The 24,662-nt window shown below is 44.4% G+C and overlaps 1 protein-coding gene across 1 annotated transcript in view; it reads right to left on the bottom strand.

Annotated features, from left to right (window-relative positions):
• Positions 1-22,402, bottom strand: part of syt3 (synaptotagmin III) — a 35,114-nt gene extending 12,712 nt beyond the window's left edge. The window contains exons 1-7 of the mRNA XM_069675984.1: positions 21,979-22,402; positions 17,024-17,369; positions 15,516-15,906; positions 11,312-11,707; positions 9,139-9,247; positions 8,056-8,229; positions 2,329-2,455 (exon numbers count right to left, since the gene is read on the bottom strand). Of these exons, the coding sequence (XP_069532085.1) occupies positions 2,329-2,455; positions 8,056-8,229; positions 9,139-9,247; positions 11,312-11,707; positions 15,516-15,666 (957 nt within the window). The 5' untranslated portion in view covers positions 15,667-15,906; positions 17,024-17,369; positions 21,979-22,402. The remainder of the gene's footprint in view (positions 1-2,328; positions 2,456-8,055; positions 8,230-9,138; positions 9,248-11,311; positions 11,708-15,515; positions 15,907-17,023; positions 17,370-21,978) is intronic.
• Between the last annotated feature and the right edge of the window lie 2,260 nt (positions 22,403-24,662).

The raw sequence follows: 24,662 nt of genomic DNA, 5'->3' as shown, positions 1-24,662 counted from the left end.
ATAGAGACAGACAACCTTTCACAATCACACCTACGGGCAATTTCAGAGTCACCAATGAACCTAACGAGCATGATGTCAATGGACTGTGGGAGGAAGCCGGAGTATCAAGGGGGAAACTGTTCCCAAATATGTTATGATTGTTAAGAAGAAGAAATATAGGAAGAATTTCAAAATAAAAGTCACTATAACTAATTCTCCTTTTTGTCCCACCTTGTCCCAAACTTATCTTCTCCCCTTAAACGTTCATATTTATCTCTGTACACAGACCAAGTAGCTATTTTGTTAGTGCATTGTATATACTTCATAGTAATTTGTGTGCTGCTCTCCAAAGCTAATTTATTTTCTGGCCCAGCCTCAGTCTGTGCTTTTAATCTAACCATCATTTTTTACATTTGAGACTTCAGCATTCCAGGCACAGACACGACTCAAGGTTTACACAGATATAAAATGCAAGCCAGATTTTAAAAAGCCCGGCAGCTTGTTTGACAACATTTAATGCTGTTTTGAAGACGCGTCCAGGATCCTGAAAGACTTCTGTGTTTGTCGAGTATGAAAAAAATATTCCATGCGCTGCACAGTGAAGTACATTTTCTACCTGGTTTACAGAGTGCAGCTCTGTTTCTTTTACCAAAAAGCTGGATGTTCTTTCAGGAGAGAATGCTGTTGGATTTTAACTTTTTCGAACATGAAATACAAAAAGTAGAAAACTGGAGCCACATCTTTCATCGCTGTGATGTTCTTCAACATATTCTTTTTCCTAGTTGTGTTTTTCTTCTCCTGCAAACCGCCCTGTTCTTCTTCTTCTTCTATCCTAAACAAACTGGAAACATAAAAGGCCTCACTTCCTGTGAACCAAAGCAGAACAGCAGCCGGAGTCTCGTTTCGAGTATAAAAGCTTTGATTAACGGCCCGTAGGATGAATCGAACTGTGCTGACATTATTACATGTAAATGTCATGCTTTCAAATGGCTCTGCATTCCTACAAAATAAGACACACAAGGACAGCTTTGATGAATAGCGCGGCGGTGCCTGCCGACACGTCCTTGAGCAACGTAATTAACCTGAACCACGCCGGCTGACCTCGCTCCTCCGCCGGAGGGGAAGAAGTGAGTTTCACCTTTTTCGGTATGGGATGAAAAATCGAATCAGAGCTCCAGAAATCAAATAAAGACCTAAAACTAGATTCAAAAGTCAATGTTTTCTTTCCACAACACATAGAAGGCGCAGGTTTCTTTGGGTAAATGTATTTTCACGTCTGTTTTGACTTTGTGTTTTCCATCTGTTGCCTCTGTAACAACCCGAACAAAACGCATCATTCTGAATCAGAGGATTCAGTCTGACGGAAAGCGAGCTGTAATTTCCTCCTCGTCATATTTGAACACATAGGAAACCGCATTCGCCTTCAATCCCCGACACAAAATTGTACGTATTTGTTGATTTGCTTGGATTTAATTGCCATGAAAGCATTCGATATAGACGCTGCCATGCAATAAAGCCTGCCATAATTAAAATGTGACACACTGGCGCTTTTTTAAATCCAACTTCTCCCGCTGCATGAGTGGGTCTGTCACTCTGGCTTATTAGCACTTGATGATTACTTGTTAGCTTTGGATTAAACAGGCCAGATGATGGAAATGTTGCGCCTTTAGAAGCCGGAAACACAAAGAGCGAACATCTTCTCGTGTAGGTGACGTCTGCTCCTCTTTGGAAACGAGCTGGAGGCATAAAAGCGACGGGATACGAGTGGAGTAAAAATCCCATGTTAATGAGAATGTGATTGAAATTAAACAATCATCTCGACTCCGAACAAAAGAGGAGCAGTATTATGCAAATGATTGAAGCATTCACGCTTTTCAGTGACTGAAGAGGCTTTTGTGAAATACAGCAGACAGTCGCACAAAAAGGGGGGGAAACCAAAAGGGAGATATTTCAAACGCCGAACGAAAAGTACCTGTGATATTTATGGATAAAAAACAGAGAACTACAACTCTCATTTGTGATGCCGCTGAGCTCATAAGTCTTGAGCTTCTCCTCTGAGACGTAATTGGAAGACAGGAGGATTTTTGAAAGGGCTAAGGCGACGTTTCCTGCTCCAGAACTGTACTCAAATATTGACTTAACTGTCCTCAAACAGCAGAATAACACAGCAGCTGAGGAGCGCTGCCCTGTAATAGTCTGCAGCACATTATCTTGAATAAATTATGCCCCAGATTAGATTAGATTACATAAGTGAAACTGTAATGATTTCCCACGAGGAGGCAGGAAACACAGCAAAAAGACTTCACTGAGGGAGCAGGTTAGTGAGGAGGGAGAGGGGGCGGGGCTTACCTTGGTCTGGAATTTCTTCTTCCTGTCTGGCAGTAGGTAAATCTTCACGTACGGGTCGGAGAAGCCGTTGGCATCCTTCGCTGGCAGGTCCAGAGCTTTCAGGATCTTCACCACCAGCTGCTCCGTACTAACACACACGCACACGCGTGCACACACACACACACAGAGAAGCACATCAAACCCCATTAGACTTTCACATGCTGATACACAAGGCTTTAAAGGCAGGGGTCGCACACATTTACACCAACACCCTCTGAGACCCAGACAGGATCAGCCCACACACACACACACACACACACACACACAAACACACACCTTTGCAGGCTTTGTGCACACATAATGGCGTGGGAGGTTCCGTGTCTCTGAAGCAAGGAAGAGCCAAAATAGCGTTTGTGTGTCTGCGTATGTGTGTGTGTTAATGTGTGTGTGTGTGTGATCCCTGCAGCTGTTTCATGGTTGCACTCTCAGCGATGTTGAATGTAAGCACAGTGAGCACAGATGTACGGAGTCCGGTCAACGCCCAGCTCGTGAATAATCTTCACACAAGTAGCAGCCTTTATTCTACACTCGCTTTGTGCAACATATGCAGAGTTGTTAATACAAAGCAATTCATGAAATAGAAAGACAAACAAAACACTAAATCCATACAACATAACCTAAACCATGCTAGCACTTGAAAAGCTGACAGGTAGTCCACTGTGAGGACTTATTCAGGGTTACGGCGGTGTTTAAAGATGGTGAATAGGATATACAACATGTTTACTTTCATTTGAATCCTGTATAGATCGGAGAGATGACGAGAGACAGGAAATATCGGGAGAGGAGAGTGGGGGATGACATGCAGCAAAGGGCCGAGGGCGGGCAACCTGCCGCTGCTGCGTTGAGGAGTGAAACCTCTGTATATGGGGCGCCTGCTGTACAACTGAGCTAAACCAGCGCCCCATCAGCAGTAAAGTTATTGTTCAAAGCAGTGGTTCAAATACAGGTGTTTGGGACTCCCACAAGGGGTTGTAAGGTGATGCCAAGGAACAGCCGATAATAAGAAAAAGGGTGAAAAATAATACAAAATTAATTAAAAATAAAATGATGTTTTATTATTTATTAATTTGGCCTCTTATGGCCTTATTTAGAGCGAGACGAAAGAGGGGAAGAGAGAGTAGGGGATGACACGCGGCAGTGGGCCGAGGGTGGAAGTCGAAGCCAGGACTGTGGTTTCTGCGACGTGCGGTAAGCTGAGCTAAACTGGTGCCTCAGAAAATGATGTTTTTCATGGGATATTTGTCCTAATCTTTGACTTTATTCTGCGTCAAACAGTTTTTGTTTTTTTTACTGGATCACGAGTTAATAAAGTTCAGAACCACTGGACAAATGAAAGCCCAAATGTTAACTAATTATGAAGGATTATTTCTAATACGGTTAATAAATTCAGCAATTGATTTCTTTTTTTTGAGTGGCACTTCGTCGTTTCCATAATATTATATTTTCTTTTATATATCGTCTCGTCTACAAACCGCTGACCCAAACAGCTGTTGTGATAGCGTGCGCTGCAGGCGTAGGTATACAGGGCCGTGCAGAATGAGACATAATATCGAGGGAAAGGGTTGTCTGACGCCAAGGTAAAAAAAATGAAATACAGCGTACACTTCAACTGAAATGCTTATTTATATGTAGGACTCTTTTGAGTGGCTAAAGTGTGTGGTACTCCTGACCCTGTCTGCAGCGGTGCTTAGCTTTGCTTCCGTGTAGGAACTCTGGCTGGCTTCTTTTTTTGTGTGTGTTATTTTAAGATAATTTTTTTGGCCTTTGGCTTTATTTATACGACAGCTGAAGATAGACAGGAAATGTTGGGAGTAGAGAGTGGGGGATGACATGCACCAAATGATCGGCAGACCGGGAGTGGAACCTGAGATCAGTGCGACGAGGACTGTAGCCTCTGTACATGGGGCGCCTGCTCTACCAACTGAGCTAAACAGCACCCCCTCCGGCCGGTTTCTTAACAGTCCTGTGCAGACTGTTATCTACCGTACGTACGAAGTACACTTACTATTGATATGTACCTCATACAACCCCTCTTAAAAAAATAAATAGATATAGAACTATCCCTTTAAGGCAGAATCTGTTATCGAAAGGTGTGGCTCAAACATCAAAATTGAAAATACGATTTGGGGTGTTAAATGTTGCAGAATGGATGCAGTTTAATTCAGTATTGTTTGGAAAGAATAAAGTAAAACCGATCTCCACGGCCACAACTAAAAGTTATTTTCTCACAACTAAAAGAGTAATGTGTCTACATTAATCGTTGGTCCTTAAATGTAACTAAACATGGAACTTCTCAGGTCTGATGACCATCAAGGCTTCCGTGAGTCGAAGGTGAAACCTTTAATCTTAAATATCCTGTGTCGTCGCACTAAAAGTCTAAAACTTGGAAAATAATTCGATTAAAATATTGTGGTCAATTATTCCATTTGGCTGATCAACTAATCAGCTAAGTGTTTATACTCTAATGATAAGTCAAAAAAAATGATGGTGTAAGTAAATCTTGAATATTGTAAGCTGCCAATAAAATCTGATTTGGCCTTTAGGAGTTTTATTGTTTCAAAATAAAAGCGTTATTAACGTGACAAGAATAAAATGCCAAAATGATGAGAATATTAAAGTTCATCATTAAAACAGTTTTTCTGCATAAATGTGTTTTAAGACACACACTGATACGCAACATAAGCACACACTCGAGCACACACAATATTCACGTCTTTACATTCAAATAAGCCATCCAGAGTCATGGCTGCATCTCACGCGCCATTTATTATGTCTTTAATTAGCGGATGAAGATGCAGACAGCTCGGAGGCCTTTAATCAGACCTCGTTAGACTGTGTCTCCGCGTGTTAACCAGCGTGTCAGCACTTCATTAGCTGCTATAGGAGCAGCGTGAACTTTAGTGCTGAGGAAGGACACGCAGGGAAAACGCCAACAGTGACCCCGGTGGGTGTACGATCTACTGTCCTTGTGTACCGATCACAAACAAGACACGCTTGTTCACAATACAGCCGTGGCCAATCCGGACACGTGTTTACCTCTGAATCACATCCAATTACGGCAATTGGATAAACATGCCCACTCTGCAATCAGATCAAATCAGGGAGATAATATACAGGGGCAAACTGCAGGAGGAAATTACATTTACAGCTCAGCCAGATGCATATTTTAACAAGAAAACCCTGACCAATACAAATGTACAGAATCATATTTAATCCAGTGTGATTCTGAGGCATGTAGGTGGTGGAGACTTTTCTTTATTGGATACGAGAGGAAGCCTCCCAGATCATGCTGCATTTCCCTGCTTTTGTTCTTTGCTACACACACACGCGCGCAGTCTTCACGTGTCGTATTACAGAACAAGACATGAGCTTGAACCCAAAGCAAGGTTTTCACACAATCCACGAGGCGTGCTGCAGAGAATATACCTATTACCGCTCGAGCAGGGAGCGAAATTCACAGCCTTATTCCTGGCAGACAATGCCCGAAAGCTAGCTGTTATTCCCACAGTGGAAATGTGTCAGCTTTTAATGGGATTGTCAATAGAAATGGCTTTCCCAGAGGATCTGAGGAAGATTGACATTGTTGTTCCGACTGTTACACTCCCAACAGCGGGGGCTCACGCATTAACATACCATTCTTATCACAGTCACAGCGCTAACACACCTCTACCTTTGTGTGTACATACGCACGCTTGCACACTCTCTCTCTCTCGCAGCTCCAGCTCCAACCTTTCTTCTTTAATCCTTCATCACTCCCACACGTAACTATTTTTAACTAATTAATGCCTTCCTGTGTTATGTAAAGCACTTTGAATACCTTGTTGTTGAAAGGTGCATAGAAATAAACTTGCCTAAAACAATTTCCCTCCGGTGTGACGACAGGCAGCATGACAGAGACTAAATTATCCGGTGACCCTTTAAAAAGGTTAAAAAGGACCCTTGACTAGTTTTAATCATTAACGTTAATTCTCCGCATCTGTAACTGCACTATAACACAGCCTGGTGTTATTATGTGTTGACAGGGATGCTGTTTAAGTGACTCGACATATATAATTCATGACTGAAACTGCCTCTCGCTCCTTTTCTTTTCTGATCATCAGCATTTTCGCCTGTTGTAACGTTTCTACATGTCGGGCCACAAAGAAATGGGGGACTGCCAGCTGAGCCCGCAGACACAGCGAGGAAAAGAGCAGCACAGACACACACTCTCTCCTACCCACAACAAGCCTTAGTTACAGTTCACACGCTCACATTCATAGACACACTTTCCTATCCTCAGTCCTCACAGCGTGGTATCCAGCAATTTGGTACTTCAGCAGAGAAAATGCAGCAGAGAATCGTCAAAGGAGCAAAATAAAAGTAAGTACAGAATCTCTGGCACACGGTGCATAAAAAACAGTGATTGTAACTTATATTTTATGACTCCACTTTCTTTTATATTTTTAGACATTAATATTTCAGTCTTATCATCAAAAACAAACAAGATGGCAGTCGAAACAACATGTAACCCTCTTCTGTTTTATGCTAACGGTACGTTAGCCGGTGTTTTTCCCGGAGAGAGAGCCTGATGCTTTCTAACTAAAACACAATTCTCTACTTGAGTTGGAGGTTCTCTTTTTGTCTCCACTCGAGGACAACAAGCTGAAAGATATTTTCCCAAGAAGCACCTTCTCTGTGTTTCTGTGCCATTAAGAAATTCAGCAAAACCAGTGTCTGTTTGCAGCCCTACGGTCAAAGCGGTGCGAAAATAGATGCATCAACATTCACCGGAGACGGGCAGAGCTATGCTAGAGTAGTTAGTAGGTTAGAAAACGTCTGCAGCTTCCTCGGAGCAATTCACAGAGTTTATCAATCTGACTTTTTTTAGCCATGCTAGCAACATGGCTCTATGCATGACAAATGTCTGTCGGTCAATTGGTCAACCACCACCTTGGCTTAAAATCTGGAATTTTCAGTTGTACTTCCTGATAAGTAGCTAATATTGCCTGCTAACACTTTAAAACTAATAGGGTGTATAAATAATTATCATATCTGACCAATAAAAGTATGTTAGCAAAGTCACTGTGAGCATGTTAACATTAGCATTCAGGTCAAAGCACGATCGTACCCAAGTACAGCCTCACAGGGAAGCTGGCATGGATTAAGACTCTAAGACCCTGTTTACACTTTGTTTTTAAATGTGTGTTGAGTGATTAGATTACAATTGAACAGGGCAAAATACACAGATTTTGATCTTATTACTTAAACCATTTGCCAGGTGGTCTGGGACAGATAAATGCTAATGTTTTCTGATGCATCCCTGACAAGGATGAAACAGGAACATGCATTATTAAAACAAATGTTTTCATGAAAGTTTCAGGGACAGTAATGTAAACAGAAAGTGTGTATTGGTGTATGTTTTGTTCCTGAAACGTGTTGGTGTTTTTTAGCTAACGGAACAAACCTTGGACCGTTGAGTGGAAATGATAAAGGCAGAAACAATATAAACACATGTGGTCAGCTCTAGACCTGGAAGCCACATGATACACACAGGTGTAAACAGCCTCGTGGCTTGGCAGTCAACTTTTGTCTGGATCACAAAAAAAATAATAAAAACAAAGTCAGTTAAAGTTAAAATTCAAATCTTTTCACAGGCGCTGAACACTAACAGAGCGTGTAGGTTGTTTGAGCAGAAACTTGCTGACTTACTTGAAGGCGTAGCGCAGGAGGAAGCTGATCTTGCCGCAGTTGTCGCCCTGTTTGCCTTCACCCTGGTCGCCCTTGGGCCGGTAGAGCTCCGGTTTGATCTGCCCGATGCTGGTGACCTGCTCCTTCTCCTCGTGGAAATCAGGACTGGAGAGCTGGTGAGTCATTGGCTTGGGCCTAAACAGACACATAAGAGCTCAGAGGGTGAATATAGAGTAAAGAGCGGTGTACACACACACTCAACGCTTTGAAACACTGTGATTCAGCAGCTTAATCAGATATGCAGTGTGGAAGGTAAACCATCTAAATGCAGTTTATTTACTGTTTTTATTTGCATCATAGTTTTCACACCTTTTTTACACATTCATTCTTGACTGCAAGTGTTTTAAACCAAGGCTAGTTGTTTATTCATGTGGGTCTGGAGTACAAATGACAAAAAACACTGATTAATATCTGTTAAAAATAGTTTAAAAAATTGTCATGCTAGCCAGAGCAGTTCGGAAATTTGAATTCTCCTTGAAACTTTTAATTAATTAACAATTTCCAAGGGGTGTTATCAAAAAATGCGCACCACAATGCGTCTGGATGCTGCAACCAATCAGAGCAACAAAACGTGATGTGGGCTACAAGGCAAAGTAGGTAATTCCAACATTCAATACAAAAGGCTTTTTGTTCAACATAATACAAGGACATTTAGATGATTTAGTAGCCAACACTTAGCATTTGTATGTAAGGTGTACTACTGTCAGAGATTCAGAGCATTCTACATCAGCCGCAGCCATCTTGGTCATTTACAGATATTCCTTAAAGGCACAGTAGCCCTCCCCATATAAGATAAACGGCTCTGATTGGCCCGACCTGAATCAGGGTGGATGGAAATCTGTCTGAACAGGAGGCCAGAGCAAATAAAACTAAACATAATTTTATCATGTAGAGGTTAAAAATGATTAAATGATCACTGGAGGTTAAGGTTAACTCCTGTTTTTATTCGCAACTTCAACAACTACTTAACTTACGTGATAAAATGCACTCGCTCCTTTAAACCCACGCACATACACATTACACACTCACACAGCCAGTACTAACCGTGCGGTGACCTGCTGCTGAGAATGAGCGTTGGGCAGGTCTTTATTAGGATGGGCTGCCACCTCTGAATTGGGGACATCTGGAGACGTCTGACTCAGCTTCAGAGTTCCTAACAGAGCGAGAAAAAAAACAACCCTTGATGACTCACATGTCTCTGTGTTTGTGCTGTTGTGGCTTAAGTGTTGCAGTGGCTAAGAGCAATGTTTTTTTTTGTCCTGCGATGCAGGGTCGGCAGCATTGATCCCATTGATTGTATAACATTGATTTAACAATTTGGAACAGCAGAGAGAGAAGGGAGGACGAGCCGATATATTTACAATAGCACAACATGAGCCAGCATGAAAGGAAAACAACACGGAGTATGAAAGGAGGAACATTGGACTGCAACAAAGGCAGCCAGTAAACATCTGACTCTGAATAATGGAAAACAACCTGCACCAGTGTTGACAGCATAAACACAACAACAGAATGTAAACGTATTGCTGTTACCTGAATTGTTTTAACAAGTAAGGTCTTAAATATGAATTTTTCCTGCTATTTTTGGTGCCTATAGAATCCAACCATCACATGCTTCCTGGGAAGGACCTCTCAAAGCTGCAATAATCGATATCTTAATGTGAAGGCTGCAACTAGCAGCTACTCTCATTTGAGTTGAGAACAGTCATAAATGCAGGGGAGTGCAAGAGAGAAACTCTTACAAGCCAAATGAAACAGTGGTGTAATGTAACGAACAGAACTGTCGCATTTTCTGGGATAAATAAACAGAAATAAAATGTGTACTTTTACTCTGATACATTTCCCCTAAGAATCTTCTTTACTCAAAATTCCATCAGGATAAAGTTGATGGTCTAATGCAGCTTTAAATGAAAGGAAACTGAGTGAGGTAGCAAGGTAAAGTAAGGTAAATCAAGTGCAAACATGCAACAAAGGATTTTAAAGCCGCGCTCTTGCTTTTAAGTCAAGTCCAGAAATGTAAGATGCAAGCGAGTAGCGACTATGCGAGTAGAATACCACTCGACGGTGATACTAGAATGCACGAGGCAGAGACAGCAACAGCGTCTGCACCAGCTACTCCAGTAAAAGATGATGGTGGTGACCATAGACTGTATAAAAAGATGGCTGACATGACAGCTCCTTAAAAGTGAAGCCAAAATATTTCAAGCACCCCCGGCTGACTGGCTGCAGTATAGGTCATAAAGCCCGCCTCCTCCATGTTAACAGATGGGACATGAGTCAAACTATAAAATCTAAATACACGCCAAATAAATGTTTCTCAAACATTAGTTCTTATCATGCTGATTTACGTCCAAGTGTTCATTTTTATGAGTTTAGTATTAATTAGTTATTTGATGCTGTAAAAAGGATGATTGACAGCTCTGTTGACAAATACAGATCCTACAGCCGATCTGTCCTGGATAAGCAGAGTGGATGAGAAACGGCGAGAGGAGACGTAACTAAAACAATCACTACAGGCATTAAAGTTTACATATCTGTGAACGTCTGCTTCAGACCAACACAAGAATTCTCGTAATTCTGTCTTTTTTATTAACATCATTACTTGTACTCTAACTAACAGTAAACATCAGATACTTAAGATTTTACTCAAGTAATATTCGAATACGTGACTTTCATTTCCACCAAAGCCATTTCCTGGTTTGATATCTGTACCTGTAATCAAGTATGGCTTTCAGCTACTTCCTCCACCACTGAAATAAAAGCAGCCAGTTCTTCTACTTGAGAAGCTCAAAATTGTTGCCGATTCATTTCCTTGCTATCAGTGGTTTCAGATTTGATTTGTATCTGTATATTGGAAGAATGAATCAACGTTGGGTTTTGTGCTTTCAGTGGTATCAAGCAGCTCTTTTCTGCAATATGCTCCGATACCTCGTCAACTCAACATTTAGTATCTTAAGCGTTTGCAAAAAAACAGAGCTAAAAGTGAAGAGCAGCTGTAATAATGTCTGGAACAGCTTGTTGCTGCCACGTTGGCCCGAATAGTCTTTAAAAACGATTATACAACACGTCTGCACATCATGCTACTTTTTTATTACGCATTTTGAGATTAAAGTCAAAATGTCAAATAAATCTCCCTATTTTGATTTATAAAAAATCCTCATTATTTTTTTTTCTAAATACTGAAAGCTCCACAAAGAGGGTCTAGTTTCTCTCTCACCAGCATTGTTGGGGTAGGAGTCCATGTCCAGGTACGAGTGCTCCTGGGTCTCATGTGGCCCTCCAACAACACCTCCGACCTCCCCCCTCTCCAGCCCCACCAGGTCAGAGAAGTGGGGGTGGTGCTGGCCCTGCTGGCCCAGCGAGGGGTACAGCGAGGACGACGAGTGGCCGTCCTTCCTCTGCAGCAGCGGGGGCAGGAGCGATGACCCGCCGGTGCCTCCGAGGCCTCCGACGCCAGCGCTTCCGGGCAGCAGCCCCGACGTCAGGCTCAGACCTCCGCCCTCCTTGTCCCGCCATGGCAGCCAGCAGAGCTTCCAGGAGACGAAGAGGGAGACGGAGAGGAGGACGATGCCACAGAATGTCACGATGACCGACAGCAGGCTGACAGAGATCTCTACAGAGGAGGAAGAGACAGAGGGAAGGGAGGAACAAGATTTAAACACACCAACAGCCACAGTGATGTCTCTATGCAATGTCATCCAGCATATCCTCATGGTTATTAGCTGTTTAATCTGTGAGAGCTCAAGGATTGTGTTTGAGGGGCCGGTGGGGGTGTATGTGTTGATATCCGGGGGGTTGCGGATGGAGTATGACTCATCCGGATGATAAAGTGTGCAGAGTAAAAGAAAAAGCACGGTTTCAGCACCACACTGTCGGACAGCTCCAGCCTCCGTCAAAGAGAGTCGACGTCAGCTCGGGAACTTTTGTAGTCCTCTTCAGATCTGCACGCGTCGGATCCGATGATACGTAACTTCTTGATGAATTCATAAATTAGTTACTACGCTATAAATATTTCAGGAATCTTTATAAATAAATAGACTAAATATACAATGAATATTTATAATTATCCTGAGCCGTTTGAAGTCGCTTTATAAATAGGATGTTTTGAGTCTGATGGCTGTCTTGACAAAAGGACCAATCAGAGCCTTGAACATGAATATTCATGCGTCGTAAGCAGACCGAGTAGAATCAGTCCCACCTTGAAGCACCTCCATTCTCGCTATCTTTTGCTCCGTCTGCATCACCAATTAACAATCCGTCCTGTCTGCAGGCAGGCCAGTCATCACCTCTGTGTGGAAGAGTACTGTCTTATTGTGAAAGGAAAGTGTTTCCTGAAACCCCCCCCCCCAGCATGACACAAAGACCTCCTTTTCTTTAACCCCAATTTCCAGCAATTTACTACAGTTCGGAGTGTCTTTCTGGGCATGATAAAGACATAAACACTGTAAAATCACACAAAAGAGATTGAAATTTTATCTGTTACTGGCTGACAACAACAAGACACAGAGCAAATGAGTGAAAGAAGAAAACAGCAGCCAATCCTCCAGCCCTGGGGTACATCTTCTGGAGCTCGGTTCGCCTTCTCTCTCTCTCTCTGCCCTGCCTCCCTTTCTCTTCTCTTTAACTCTCTCCTCTATATAATCCCCTTAAATACCCCTCATTCCTCGCTGTCATTTCTTTTCCCATGCTCTCTGCCTCAGCACGCTTTGACTTTATTCCTCTCCTCGGCGACTGTCTCCTTGTTCGTCACCTCTTCTCTCTTACCCTCTCCTCTCCCCTCCTTCCCTCTCTGCCTCTCCTTCCTCGCTCTCCCTTTGGTGAATTATTCATCAGTCTGTGTATGTCATTAATCAGCACTTGTTCAAAAGATATGATTGGGGGGCCGAGGAGGCTGGGGGATGGGCGAGGGGGGACATTGATCTGTCGCCGTGAGGAGCAAGACGGGGTGGGAAGTGAGGAATAAGGGGATATAAATGGAGAGAAAATAGGAAGACAGGAGAGAGAACATGACGACGGAGATGAGGAGACGGGAGGGGGGTAGAGTGATGGAGCGGGAGGAGAGGAAAGGAGGGCAAAGGAAGGTAAGATGAGATAGACAACATGAAGAAAGAGAGGACAGAAGTGATGAAGGGGAATGGAGTCAAAGGAAAAACGATCCAAACCACAGAATGGCCGGCAGATAGACAACGAGAGGGTTGAAAACGGATTGGTGCACATGTTGAAACAGACATATAAGCTGACTGGGTTTTATTTCCTTGGAGGAGGAGGAGGAGGAGGAGGAGGAGGGGGAAGGGAGGATGTTTGATAAAGTCGATGCAACCACCACGCCGTGTGTGAGAGAGTAGAAACCAAAGAGGCATTGGTAGAGAAAGGAAGGGAAGAGAGAGATGGAGGCAAACAAGCTGACAATGATTTACAGGGAAACCCAAAGAGGGGAGGGGTTTAAGGATGGGAAAGGTTAATGTATTGATTCGGAGGGGGAAAAACAAAGCGAGGAGGCAGAGGAGTAGGTGGTGTGTGGTTGGCAGATCAGGGTGCACTGATAAGACACGGCTGTGATCAAACGTGCGCGGGGACTGTCGGGGGCCAAACCGCTCGCCTCCATTTGTCTCTCTTTAGGGCAGTCTCTGCACCTTCCTGAGCACTGATCCTGCCAAAGATCCATCGCTAATCCACCAAGCATAAAAAGCCAGTCAGCGGGCGGGTAGGCAGGTGGGTAGGAGGCCTCTGAAGTGCACCGTGAAGAGGGACCGAGACGCCTTGTCAATCAGCGCCTGATGCAAACCCACTGGGAGTCCTACACCGCTCCACATCAAACACATCTCGGCTGCTTACACAAGCCGTTCCTCTGACAGCTTTTGGCGGCGGCGGTCCTCGGAGGGCTCGCAGACTTCCGTCAGCAAACAACGAAAATCACAGCTTGTAAGCGAGGAGGCCAACGCCTAAAACCATGGCGTGACATTTCTGCACTGAGCCATCCAAAGCTCCGGAGGCAACATGCAGCCAATCCAGGCTAATCTACACTGAGCCACAGATATCCAAGCTAATCTGCATAACAGTGCATTGCACTTCCAAATGCTTCAATGAGAAACCACACACAATAGTCGGCACACAATGCAGCAGGATGCATCTACTCAATGGGGTGGAAAAAATATATATTTATAATCCGTGTCTGAGATAACAATCGTAGAACTCTACCGAGACTCTTTGGGGCTCATAAAAGAACTGGTATGGACATTTCAACCATTTCAGTTTTGCAGATGAATATTTAATGGTTTGTTGTGCTGAGTGCACAGTACCTCTAACCATCCTTAAACATGAGCACTTCTCTAAACGTTTGCCCCATATGTCATGTTCTTGTACCTGTCCCCAAATAACGAAAGCGGTACTGGAATATTTCCTGCTGCAGAATTCCTTTTAAGTGGGTGATCAGTTCCTTTACACGATTTCTAAAATCTTTCCAGTATCAAAGAGTCGCCCGCTGTGAGATAAAGGTCTCTCTTAGTTTCATGGTTTCCTAAGCAGGTTGGATATCTAAAAATTGAAACGCTAAGCCAATTGTGGTAGTTCTCTAACTGACACGAATCAAGCTGTCAGCGCAGTGTGAAGGATAAGCTACAGACTTGCACAAACCACCTTTCAAATCTACAGCAGGGTTGTTACTACAAGGGTGCATTTTGGCTGGAGTATTACTTAAAGCTCAGGATGAGAAAAGTTTCACTCTGGATTTTTAGGGATGGTAATGTTGGGCTGTCTACTGGATGGATTGATAAAATTTATCACAGACATTCAGGCCTCTGCTAGGCCGTCATCAGGTCCAAATTCAAATGTGTCCAATATTTTAGTTCATCACCAAATACCTGCCAAATTAATGGGATCCCCACTAGCCTCAGCTTTACAGGGGCGGCTGTGGCTCTGTGGAAGAGTCAGTCGTCTCTGAATTGGAGGGTTTGGGGTTTGATCCCTGACTGTCACATGTCGAAGTGTTCTTGGGAGTGACACTGAACCCCAAATTGCTCATGAAGGCACAGCCATGGAGTGTAAAGCGCTTTGAGTGGTTGGAAGACTAGAAAAGCACCAGTCCATTTACCATTTACAGTCCATTTCCCTTGTAAAACCAACTTTCAACCCTGACTCATTATAGTAACCCTAACTGTGATCATTTCCTAAATCTAACCAAGAAGTTGTGTGCCAAAACAAGTACGTGGTTAATGTTAGGCAGCATGTAGCAGCCAATCACAGCAAAGTAGTGCTAGCCAATAACAGAAAAGTAGCTGGTACTGTGAAAAAAGTAATGCCATTAAGACAGCCGCTAGCGTTGCTGTACACCCTTGTGCATGTTATCAACTGTTGAATCCTCTGATAGCAAAAATGGCAAAAATGGTTCATACTAGTCAGACATGTCTTGGCGTGTCAGTTACCTGTGTCCGGCTGTCTGTTGCGGCCTCTCAGCAGGTAGCTGAACTCCTGGCAGCGTTCACTCTGGCTGTACCCTCTTGGGGAGTTGAAGCACAGCTCCTCCACCAACACCAGCGCCTTCTTACACAGGTCTTCATCCCAGTCCCCCGACATCCTCCAATCCGCATTGCACTCTCACCAGAAGTCAGCCAATGACAGCGCAGCCCTGGCCGGGAAAGTAGAGTGTTGGCCCGTCCACCTTTTACAAGGTGTGAACTGAGGAAGAGGAGGCAGAGGAAGCTGAGGGTGCAGCGGCAGAAACGAGGGGCTCTTGAGGGTGTCTTGGTCTGGATCACAGGGACCAGACTGATGCGCCCATGTATGACTGAGCGACACCCACCCCTCTCACTTCCCCTGGAAGAGATTAAAGGAGAAAAACTGGCAACGTGAGTGTAAGGACATAAAAGTGTACAAATCAAGTTTTTGGCAGGTTGGTCACCTTAACCATTAAGTGAGAACACCGATGCCAAAACCATCAGTGTGTCTCTGATAGGTCTTTGGCTCTGGTGCTACATAATACCATTTAGCTACACTACGAAGAGTGATGCTGAGAACTGGCATCATGCAAGGAGTGCAAACAGAAGATCTTGTTGCAAGACGCAGCGCAAAGTCTGGCAGATTTGTTAGCTACAGCATTTAGCCCTTTGCCGCTACCACAAATCAGAAAGCTTACATTGTTAAATGGCTGGTAGCAGAAGGCCCCCGGGTAAATAAAAGCCCCCTATGGTCTGTGAAAGGCTAGAAGAACTATACAAATGACTTAATGAGCCCTAACGTACTCCTTAAGGCACAAATTAACTGTCTTGAATTTAAATGAATTGATTAAAAGCAGCTAATAGGTGTGCAGAGTTAGGTGTTCATTCGCATTGGGTGCGGCAGTACGATCAATTCTGCCATATTGCATTAAATTTAATTCCATGTTGAAGTCAAAAGGTACAATTAAGTGCAAGTGTAAATATACTATAAAGTTTAGAATTACATCAAAGTAAGCGACTGACTACTTTGACGGGTGAGGGGTGTAGACAATGGGTAACTTTGTGCAAGGTTACAGGCCTACAATTGTAAGGCCTGGACACACCTCACAGTAAAGGCCGAACTTTCTACTCCTGTTACCTACATTTCTCTGTATCTTCTTCCTCAGAGTGTCGGATGCTCAACACAACACTTTGCATAATTACAGGGAGCCGAAGAAGCCAACGATCTCCAGAGGATACAGTGATGATTTAGCTGTCCAAAACTGACCAATGGGGCAATCATCCTGAAACGTCATGTTCTACTCCAAAGTAAAAACAGTGTTTACTGTAATTACAGAGACATTTGGATAATTAGGACCTCTCTCATTTTGAGTCCCAATATGTTGAAGGAGCTACAAATAAACTGAATTTGTTATGGAAGCACCAAACGGGTTCCCACTTTACAGAATGTGATGAATTTAATTAGCTTAAATAAATGATGTTTTGCGTGTTTTTACCTTTAGTGAACTTGGCTGCCAACGTTCTGGTCCATGTTGAATTTGCAAGCTAGAGCGGACACACTCTACATGTGAAATTGTCTTTGCAAACAGACTTGGCTGAGAAATGCAGAGTTATGCCTGCAGTGCATGCATAACCTTTAGCTTGTTATTTTCCTAATGTTTCCAAGAGCAGCAACAGCAGCCCGTGGACACGCTTTTTTTCCTCCCTTCAGTGCGAGTTGAAGACGAGCCTTTCGGTCATCTAGCTCCGACGGGACATGATGGGACACATCTGTTTCTGCGGCCTCTCCAACACATCAGCATGGATTGGAAGTGGGACTCTGCTGAAGCTCTCCAACACCGCCTGAAATTCAATAAGAATCAATCGATCAGTGAGGTGAAAAGACACAGCAATAGGGATGTCAAGAGACTGAAAAACCTCCGCAATGTTTGAAGGACTATCTCCAAGAACATCAGATGGAGGTATAATTAGACGTCTTAAGTCTGACTGTCTTACGTGTGTGCTCCTTGTCCTTTCATCCAGGAGAAACTAGACTCCTTTAGCACACCGTCTTTATTTTTGAACTCATTCTGTCTAAAAAAAAAAAGCAGGTCAATGCCCAAACTCCAGTTTCTCACAGTCTGCGAGTCTCCGGGGACTCTGGCTGGGGAGAATGTATGCAAAGTTGCGTCTAATAATACAAACCCTTAGCGAAAACCTGGATTGTGTCTTTTTCACAAGTGGTGCCGTGGTAGGGAAGTAAATTAAAGGCGGAACAATGTCCACGGTGAGAGGTCAGAGCTGCTTTGTCCTTGCGAAGCTGCGGACCTATTCTTCAAGCTAGGTGCTTGGCTGGACAGAGGAAGGACTATTGATCATTTGATGTATGTTGTTCTGTAAAACGTCAGCGTCGGTCTTTGTGTATTGAGTGGCACCTCCCTAGCAAAGTGCTCCTTATGTGTCCATCTGTCTTCCACCTATCAATCAATCACGGCATTAGGTTAAGACATATTTCACTCTGAACAAGATCCCAAACAAGAAATGCTTCTGCTCCCTTTCGAGTTTGCTCCCTCTCCCCTTGAAGACAGGAACCCATTTCTCTTCCGTGTTCGCCCTTCGTCATTGTCTCTTTTGAGACGCAGATTGTCACATCAGTCTCAGGCAAACTCAGATAATGCAGAGTCTATTTATCCGTCGATCTCGGCTCGGCCTATTGCGGAAAGGAATCTGAAATTAGCGAATCAAAGCGCCGTCCAGACCCAACATCCTATACCCGCCCTCCTCTGGCCCCCCTACCACTTTCTCCCCATTAAGATAGTAAATCTGTCTGAGTGACTTTAAAACCCAGGATATCTCAATCTGAGGAATGGCTGTCTGGCACAAAACTGGCCGCCTCAAATGCCAGCGAGAGCATCAGGAGGGAGGGAGAGGCGAAGAAGAAATGGAGGAGACGGACAGACAGAACGATTGTGTAGCGAGAGGATGAGGGAGACTGAGGGGGGGGGATAAAAGAGATGCTGACATTAAATTGGTGGCGAGACAGATAAAGAGGGAAGTGGGGAAAAAATGGAGCAGAGAAAAAAACATGGGAAGCCAGCGGCGAGGGTGACACAGCAACAACGGTAATCAAAGGGTTTGAGGATGCAATTCACAAGAGGAAAATATTTACAAAAGCTGGTTATCCACGGATAAATGTGCCTTCAGAAACATGTCGGCGAGTCATTCCACTCTGACAACGCCATGCCCAGAAATGCACATTCCTACTGTAGCGTACAGAGCAACACTAAACCTCCCACAGACACTCCATTGACTGCTGTTCTGCCTGGGATCAATACTCCCAGGGAACGGATACACCACAACACAGACCAGTCGACCAGTAAGGTCACTGGCCGATTGGGCAGAAGTGAGACAGGACGGCACACAAGGTCACAGTCTAATCACACTACGGAGGGATGGGAACGAGGATACGGAGGTGTCGTCCAATCAAAGCGGAGACAGTATGGAGAAGGTCAAGGCCCGATCATGATCAATCAGATTATGAGGGGCGAAAAGGCCAGTTTGACAAGAGGGAAGGATCCAGCACATGTCAATGGATATAAAACCAAAGTCAAGGGTACATCAGGGAGAAAAGGCCCCTCGTAGGTGTCCTTGGCCGAGACACTGAGCCCCCTCCAAGGCCGGACCCTCCGAGCCTTGTTAATCACTAAGGATCAGCTAAACGCCTCGTTTTAAATGGCTCGCTCCAGCCGTTACATCCTCAATCCAGCTTCCAGGCGAAGTGGCAGATGAGGCGTTTATGTTTGTATCCCCTTATAATGAAGGGATCATTCTTGCATTTGCACAGAGGAGGACAGATTTGGAGCCACCCTGAGGAGCCCGGAGAGCTGAGGGGGAAAAAATCCAATACAAATTAGAGTGTGAGGGGAAAAAACATGACACCCAGCGCTCATTTCTTACTGCTGGGGCACGAACCGATAAATATTTATCTAATATCGAGTGCATTTTTTTTTTTTAGGAGCAGTTGTATTGGATTTCGTGGCTCAGCACTCCTCGTACAAGAATTCCAGCGGTATCTCCCATTGCTCAGAAATTCCTCCGGAAAAAAACAAACAGCTGCAAACAAACAAAAATCCTCGAGCAGGGCGAGTGAGAATTTGATAAAACCCGAGGGGGGCAGGTTTTTCAGTAACAAGGATCTGAATCTGAAATCTGTATGTGCAATCTGTCTCCCAGCGATGAATCACACACCTCAGCTGGGTCTGGGAATTACAGTGATAAGGTATTTGAAGCGCGGCTGTCTGCTGAATAAGAAGCAGAAGACATTCAGATGCTTTACCACAAACCTGTGATCTATTGCAGGCACATATCATCATCTGGCATTTTGCTTTCTGGTCAAAATATATATTTTGTGTTGAGTGAAATATGGCGGCTATACTTTCAGGCGATCATACCCTCATTTACATCTCTGCAATCTTCCCCTGTTCGCATTTGTTCGGTTTGGGCTAATAGGAATTATTGCTAAAGTGTCAAACTATCATCATGGCAAGAAACTGAACAGCTTCATAATTACAGTCAGAGCCTTTTTTGTGTGAGAGCATAAAGCCTGTGCAGACAAAAGGAGGCTAATCCATTGGATATACCTAACAGGATGTTTCAGTCGGATCTCAGTGAACCTGCTTTCAAGTCTTCATATCAGCTGCCGCGCTCTTTTGTTTTCATCTGTACCTGGAAGACATCTGTAATTGAACTTTTCATCCTCGCCCTGGAAGCTTTTGTTGTTGTTTTTTGTATTAAAAGTCGGCAAATTACCTTAAGTGTTAAGCGAATTTCACACCTCCCATGTCTGCACACTCGTTCTCTATTCAAGAAACGTGTCGTTTCCTGTTTGCTTTTTCCTGAACAGGCTGGCACCTGCTCCTTGATGCTGTCTGCTCCGATGGACCCCGCTGGGCCGTATCGTGTCGTGCACCATCTCGAATCGATGTACTCATGTACCCCTTAGATCATCCGCCATTCGTCGGGACCATCCCTGATTCATAGAGGTCGTGACCTCTCCCCACCGTCGCTGGCACATCCTCCGTTTTGTTTTGCATCACTTCCTTTCGAGGCCACGGCGGTGTCTGCCCGAGACAATGCTATCATCGCTCCTCTCTGCTCATTGGGCTGTGACAGATTGATGCACCGGGGTAAACAGATAGGGCTACTACAACACATCTTTTTGGTTACTCCAAGGGAGCACTTGTGTGTTTCGCCGGGACAGACACAGCGCTGTATGAGGCCAAGATTGAGCGTGGGGATATTAATGTCTATTGACTAGAGGTAATAGCTTTGCTGAGCCTCAGCCTCGAGGTTGTTCCAATTTCACCCGTCCTATAATAGCTCCTGGACACCCTTTCAGCAAATAAATAACGTGAAGTGGGAAAGAGTGGGCCTTAATATCTGCTTAAGACCATATATCTTTATAAACATGCAATCAAACACCCGTTCACATCCGAGCAGACACTGTCTCCTTTTATCTCTACCTATTTCTAGCCCACATTCACACATATCAAAGGTTGCTGTTGAGGATTTCACAGCTTCCCACCACTCCAGGCCTGTTGGAGCTGCAAGTGTCTAAATTATCTATAACATGGGACAGGAAATAGAGAGCAAGTGGCCAGCCAGGAACCCTGGGATATCGCTGCTGCTCTTCCTGTCTTTTGCACAGCCAGTGGAGCTGCAGAGCAGGACCTATTTACAGACAGGGAGTGTTATCACACACACACACACACACACACACACACACACACAGACAACGGGCCTCCCTCGCTTCATTTTTCACCTGCCGCTATGTCAGAGTCGGTGAGTCAGTGTGTCTCAGTGGTTGGGTTTTTGGGTACATTTGCATGAATATGTTTCTCTGTGGTGAGGAAGCCGGAGCAACTGTGCCTTTGATGGTAGGGGGGGGTGGGGGGGTTGTGGGTGGAGTGGAGGGGGTGTGGGTGGAAGGGGGGAATTACGCACGTCTTACGCACGTCAACCTGTCTTCTGTGTGTTTTCTGCGTGCTCGTGCGCGCGCGCCCCACTGTCTGATCGCCTTATTTATCCAAAAGCGTTTTGAAAAAAAAGTTAAATCATCATTATCAGTGTGCATGGCAGCCATTGACACACTTGTGATACAGAAACGAGCCTGTTATCTGCCTACATAGCCCGTACAGACTGCCTCCACACAACATGCATCCCACTATATGCTCGGAACATAAACCCACCGATGGCTGAATGCAATATGGAAGCGCCAGGGTGCTGCACAAATAATATCCATTAAATATTTATGGAAAACAGACACATGCTGCGAGATTTAGGGCATATTCAGCAGAGCCCAGTGCGGGATGCAGGATCAAAGGAGATGTGATGCGAATAACGCACACATCGCAGGTATCACAGACCCGAATGCATGTTTGCTACAGGAGTAACAAAGGGAATATCTTCCTACCTTCGCGTTGCAGGAACCAGTGTCTCCCTCTCTGCCCGATTTCCGATTTACGAGGCGCTCCGCTGTTTTAGTCAGATGCGACGCTTGTAAAGGGGCATTCCGCCCTCTTTTAGCTCGTCCACCCCCTCCTCTCTCTCTTTTCTCCAAGACGCACCGAGATATGAGCCCCGCAACTGGGATGACAGACTAAGAGGGAGAAATGAACAATATGATATCCCTGCCCTCCCCTCTTTTCCCTCCCGTTGCCCGTGTTCTTCTCTTATATTTTCCCCCCTCCTTGTGTGTTTTTTTCCTCCTCTCTATTTCACTATCCCCTCCCTCTCACTCTCTCTCTCTCTCTCTCTCGTTCGGCTGCTCGCTCGCTCCCTCTCCTTTTTTCCTCCCTGTGCTCTGAATACTAATACTCTGTCTCTCCTCTCACTGCCTGAGCAGCCCGGTCAGTGCTAAAGACATACTGATGTATGTGAGGCGTGGAGAGAGAGGGAGAGGTGCTGTGTGTTTATGTGTGTGTGCTGGTGTGTCCTGGGGGGTGTGGAGGGTAATGGCCACTCTCAGCCTGGAGGGTACATGGGTGGGTTTGGTCTTATTAGAGCTGTGATTAGATAATGATACTTCTGCAGATGCCCCTGGAGAAGTGGTGGTGGTGGTGGTGGTAGTGGGTGGGTTGGGGGGCACATGAAATGTTACTCTTTTTTTTATGGTAGCATCCCTGGAATCAGAGGAGGAGGTGGAGGTGGGGGAGTGTGAGGAGGAAGTGTTGCTTGGATGTCAGGCAGTGGAGAGCAGAGATGAGGGCCAATGTTGTTCGGCTCGGAGCCAAGAAAAGGACATGGCTCTTAGCCGGTTTGTGTATGTGTGCGGGAGATATGCGTGTGTATGTGTGTGCGTCCGTACCATGGAAACCTCAACGAGAAGAGCAGCTGAGGTATACAGAGACCATGATCTAGTTAGAATGAGACACAAGTCTTATTGGAGCCATGATTAGATTAGGATATTCCTGCAGGCCTCATATTGGGAACGAGGGGGCACATAAAAATGTTACTCTGTTTTATGGTGACTTCACCGGCAGGATAATGAGGACCCTTCAACTGGAACACACAACGCTGTACTTTCACCCAGGAAACCAGGGTTGAAACCAAAATTCAGTAATGAGTAACAATTAAACTTGCCTATGATGTTTTTCCTCATTTAAACCATGTGGTTATTTTGCCGAACACTTAGCGAGTAAACAGAAGGTTTAACTCTAGCGATGTGTGAGAAGGTAAGAAAATAACGCCTACGGTGTGACAAAGCATTGGTATATGAGATTGCGTTCGCTCCCTCCACAGATGGTTGGGAATAAGTTTAGACGTGCATCAAAGTGGTTGCTTTAAAAGTGGAGTTCCACAAGGCGCCCTTTTGGGGTCCCTTGAGTTTTTCCCCAAATTGAAGTTGCCAAGCAAAATAAAGAAAACTGCAATCTAATTTCTACATGTAGCAGTAAGAAAATCCAGATGCCCAATTCTGTATCTAATTACATTCATCAACAAATATATCCCCAAATCGATCATCCTTATCCTTATCCTAAGATATTATCTCGACAATTTCAGTTTCGTTCTCTTTGACGGCACCTCTGGCGGTAAACGGTAATTGCGGGAGTACACTTCCCAATTTAATCAGACGTCCACGGTTGGCTCCGGTTGTAATTGACGGTCTCTTTCCTTATTAGACTGTTTGCCTTCATCTGAGCGTCAAATTTGTTTATTTGTCTTTGGATTTTCACTTATTTTTGAAGTTGTATCTGTAGTCATCGACCTTTTCTTTGTTTGTTCAGCCACAGTAGATTACTGTTTACTTACTAGCAGAAACCGGAAAAGTAGCCGCTTTGCTCCGCCTACCCTCTCTGGCAGACCAACCAGTGCTGGGTGATGTCACTAACTGGGCGCCACTCGGGATTTTTTCCACAAATGTCGCCACAGACACCCAGTCCATAATCATACTATATAATGCAAATGTGAAGGCTTTCATCCATGTGTTACCTCATTCGGCGATAGATAGTGACTTAACAATATTACTTTATAGTGGTTGTTTTAAAAGTGGAGTTCCACAGGGCGCCATTTTGGGGTTCCTTCCCTTTTTCCCCAGATTGAAGTTGCCAAGCAAAAAAGAGAAGACTGTAATCTAATTTGTACATGAAGCAGTGAGAGAATGTAATTGGAATGTAGCTTTGACATCCAGATGCCCAATTCTGTATCTAATTACATCCATCAAGAAAATATACCCTCAAATCGATCGTCCTTACGCTTAACGATGTTATCCTTAAGATTAATGTGATGAGAACATGTGTGAACCCCTCCCTGCCTCACCGTTACTCTGCTTGCTGCGGAGGCTGTGCCAACTTTAACGGTTATGTAAGACGAGTCATCCCTCTGCCCCTCAAGATGTTCATTGCATATGGGCCTGCTGCCATGGTGAATTAACACTGCGAACAGTGTGTGCTCTTGATTCTCGTCCTCTGTGTGATGTATGGCTAAGGTTTTCAAAATCAGCAATCAGCGGTGGCATTTTTATTAATTAATCAGAGGTCATGGGGTTAAACGAAAAACGTGTGTCATGTCTTGTATGTTTGTTAATTCATTTTTATGTAAGTGCCAATTTCCTGTTTTGATTGCCATTACTCCCTTATCCTCTCTTTTCAAACACTT

Source organism: Semicossyphus pulcher, unplaced genomic scaffold (genome assembly GCF_022749685.1).
Source record: "Semicossyphus pulcher isolate SPU_LCO1_2020_fin unplaced genomic scaffold, fSemPul1.0.p SCAF_25, whole genome shotgun sequence".
Lineage (NCBI taxonomy): Eukaryota > Metazoa > Chordata > Actinopteri > Labriformes > Labridae > Semicossyphus > Semicossyphus pulcher.
Note: the sequence above shows the minus strand (reverse complement) of the source record. Positions and strands in the feature narration are given on the sequence as shown.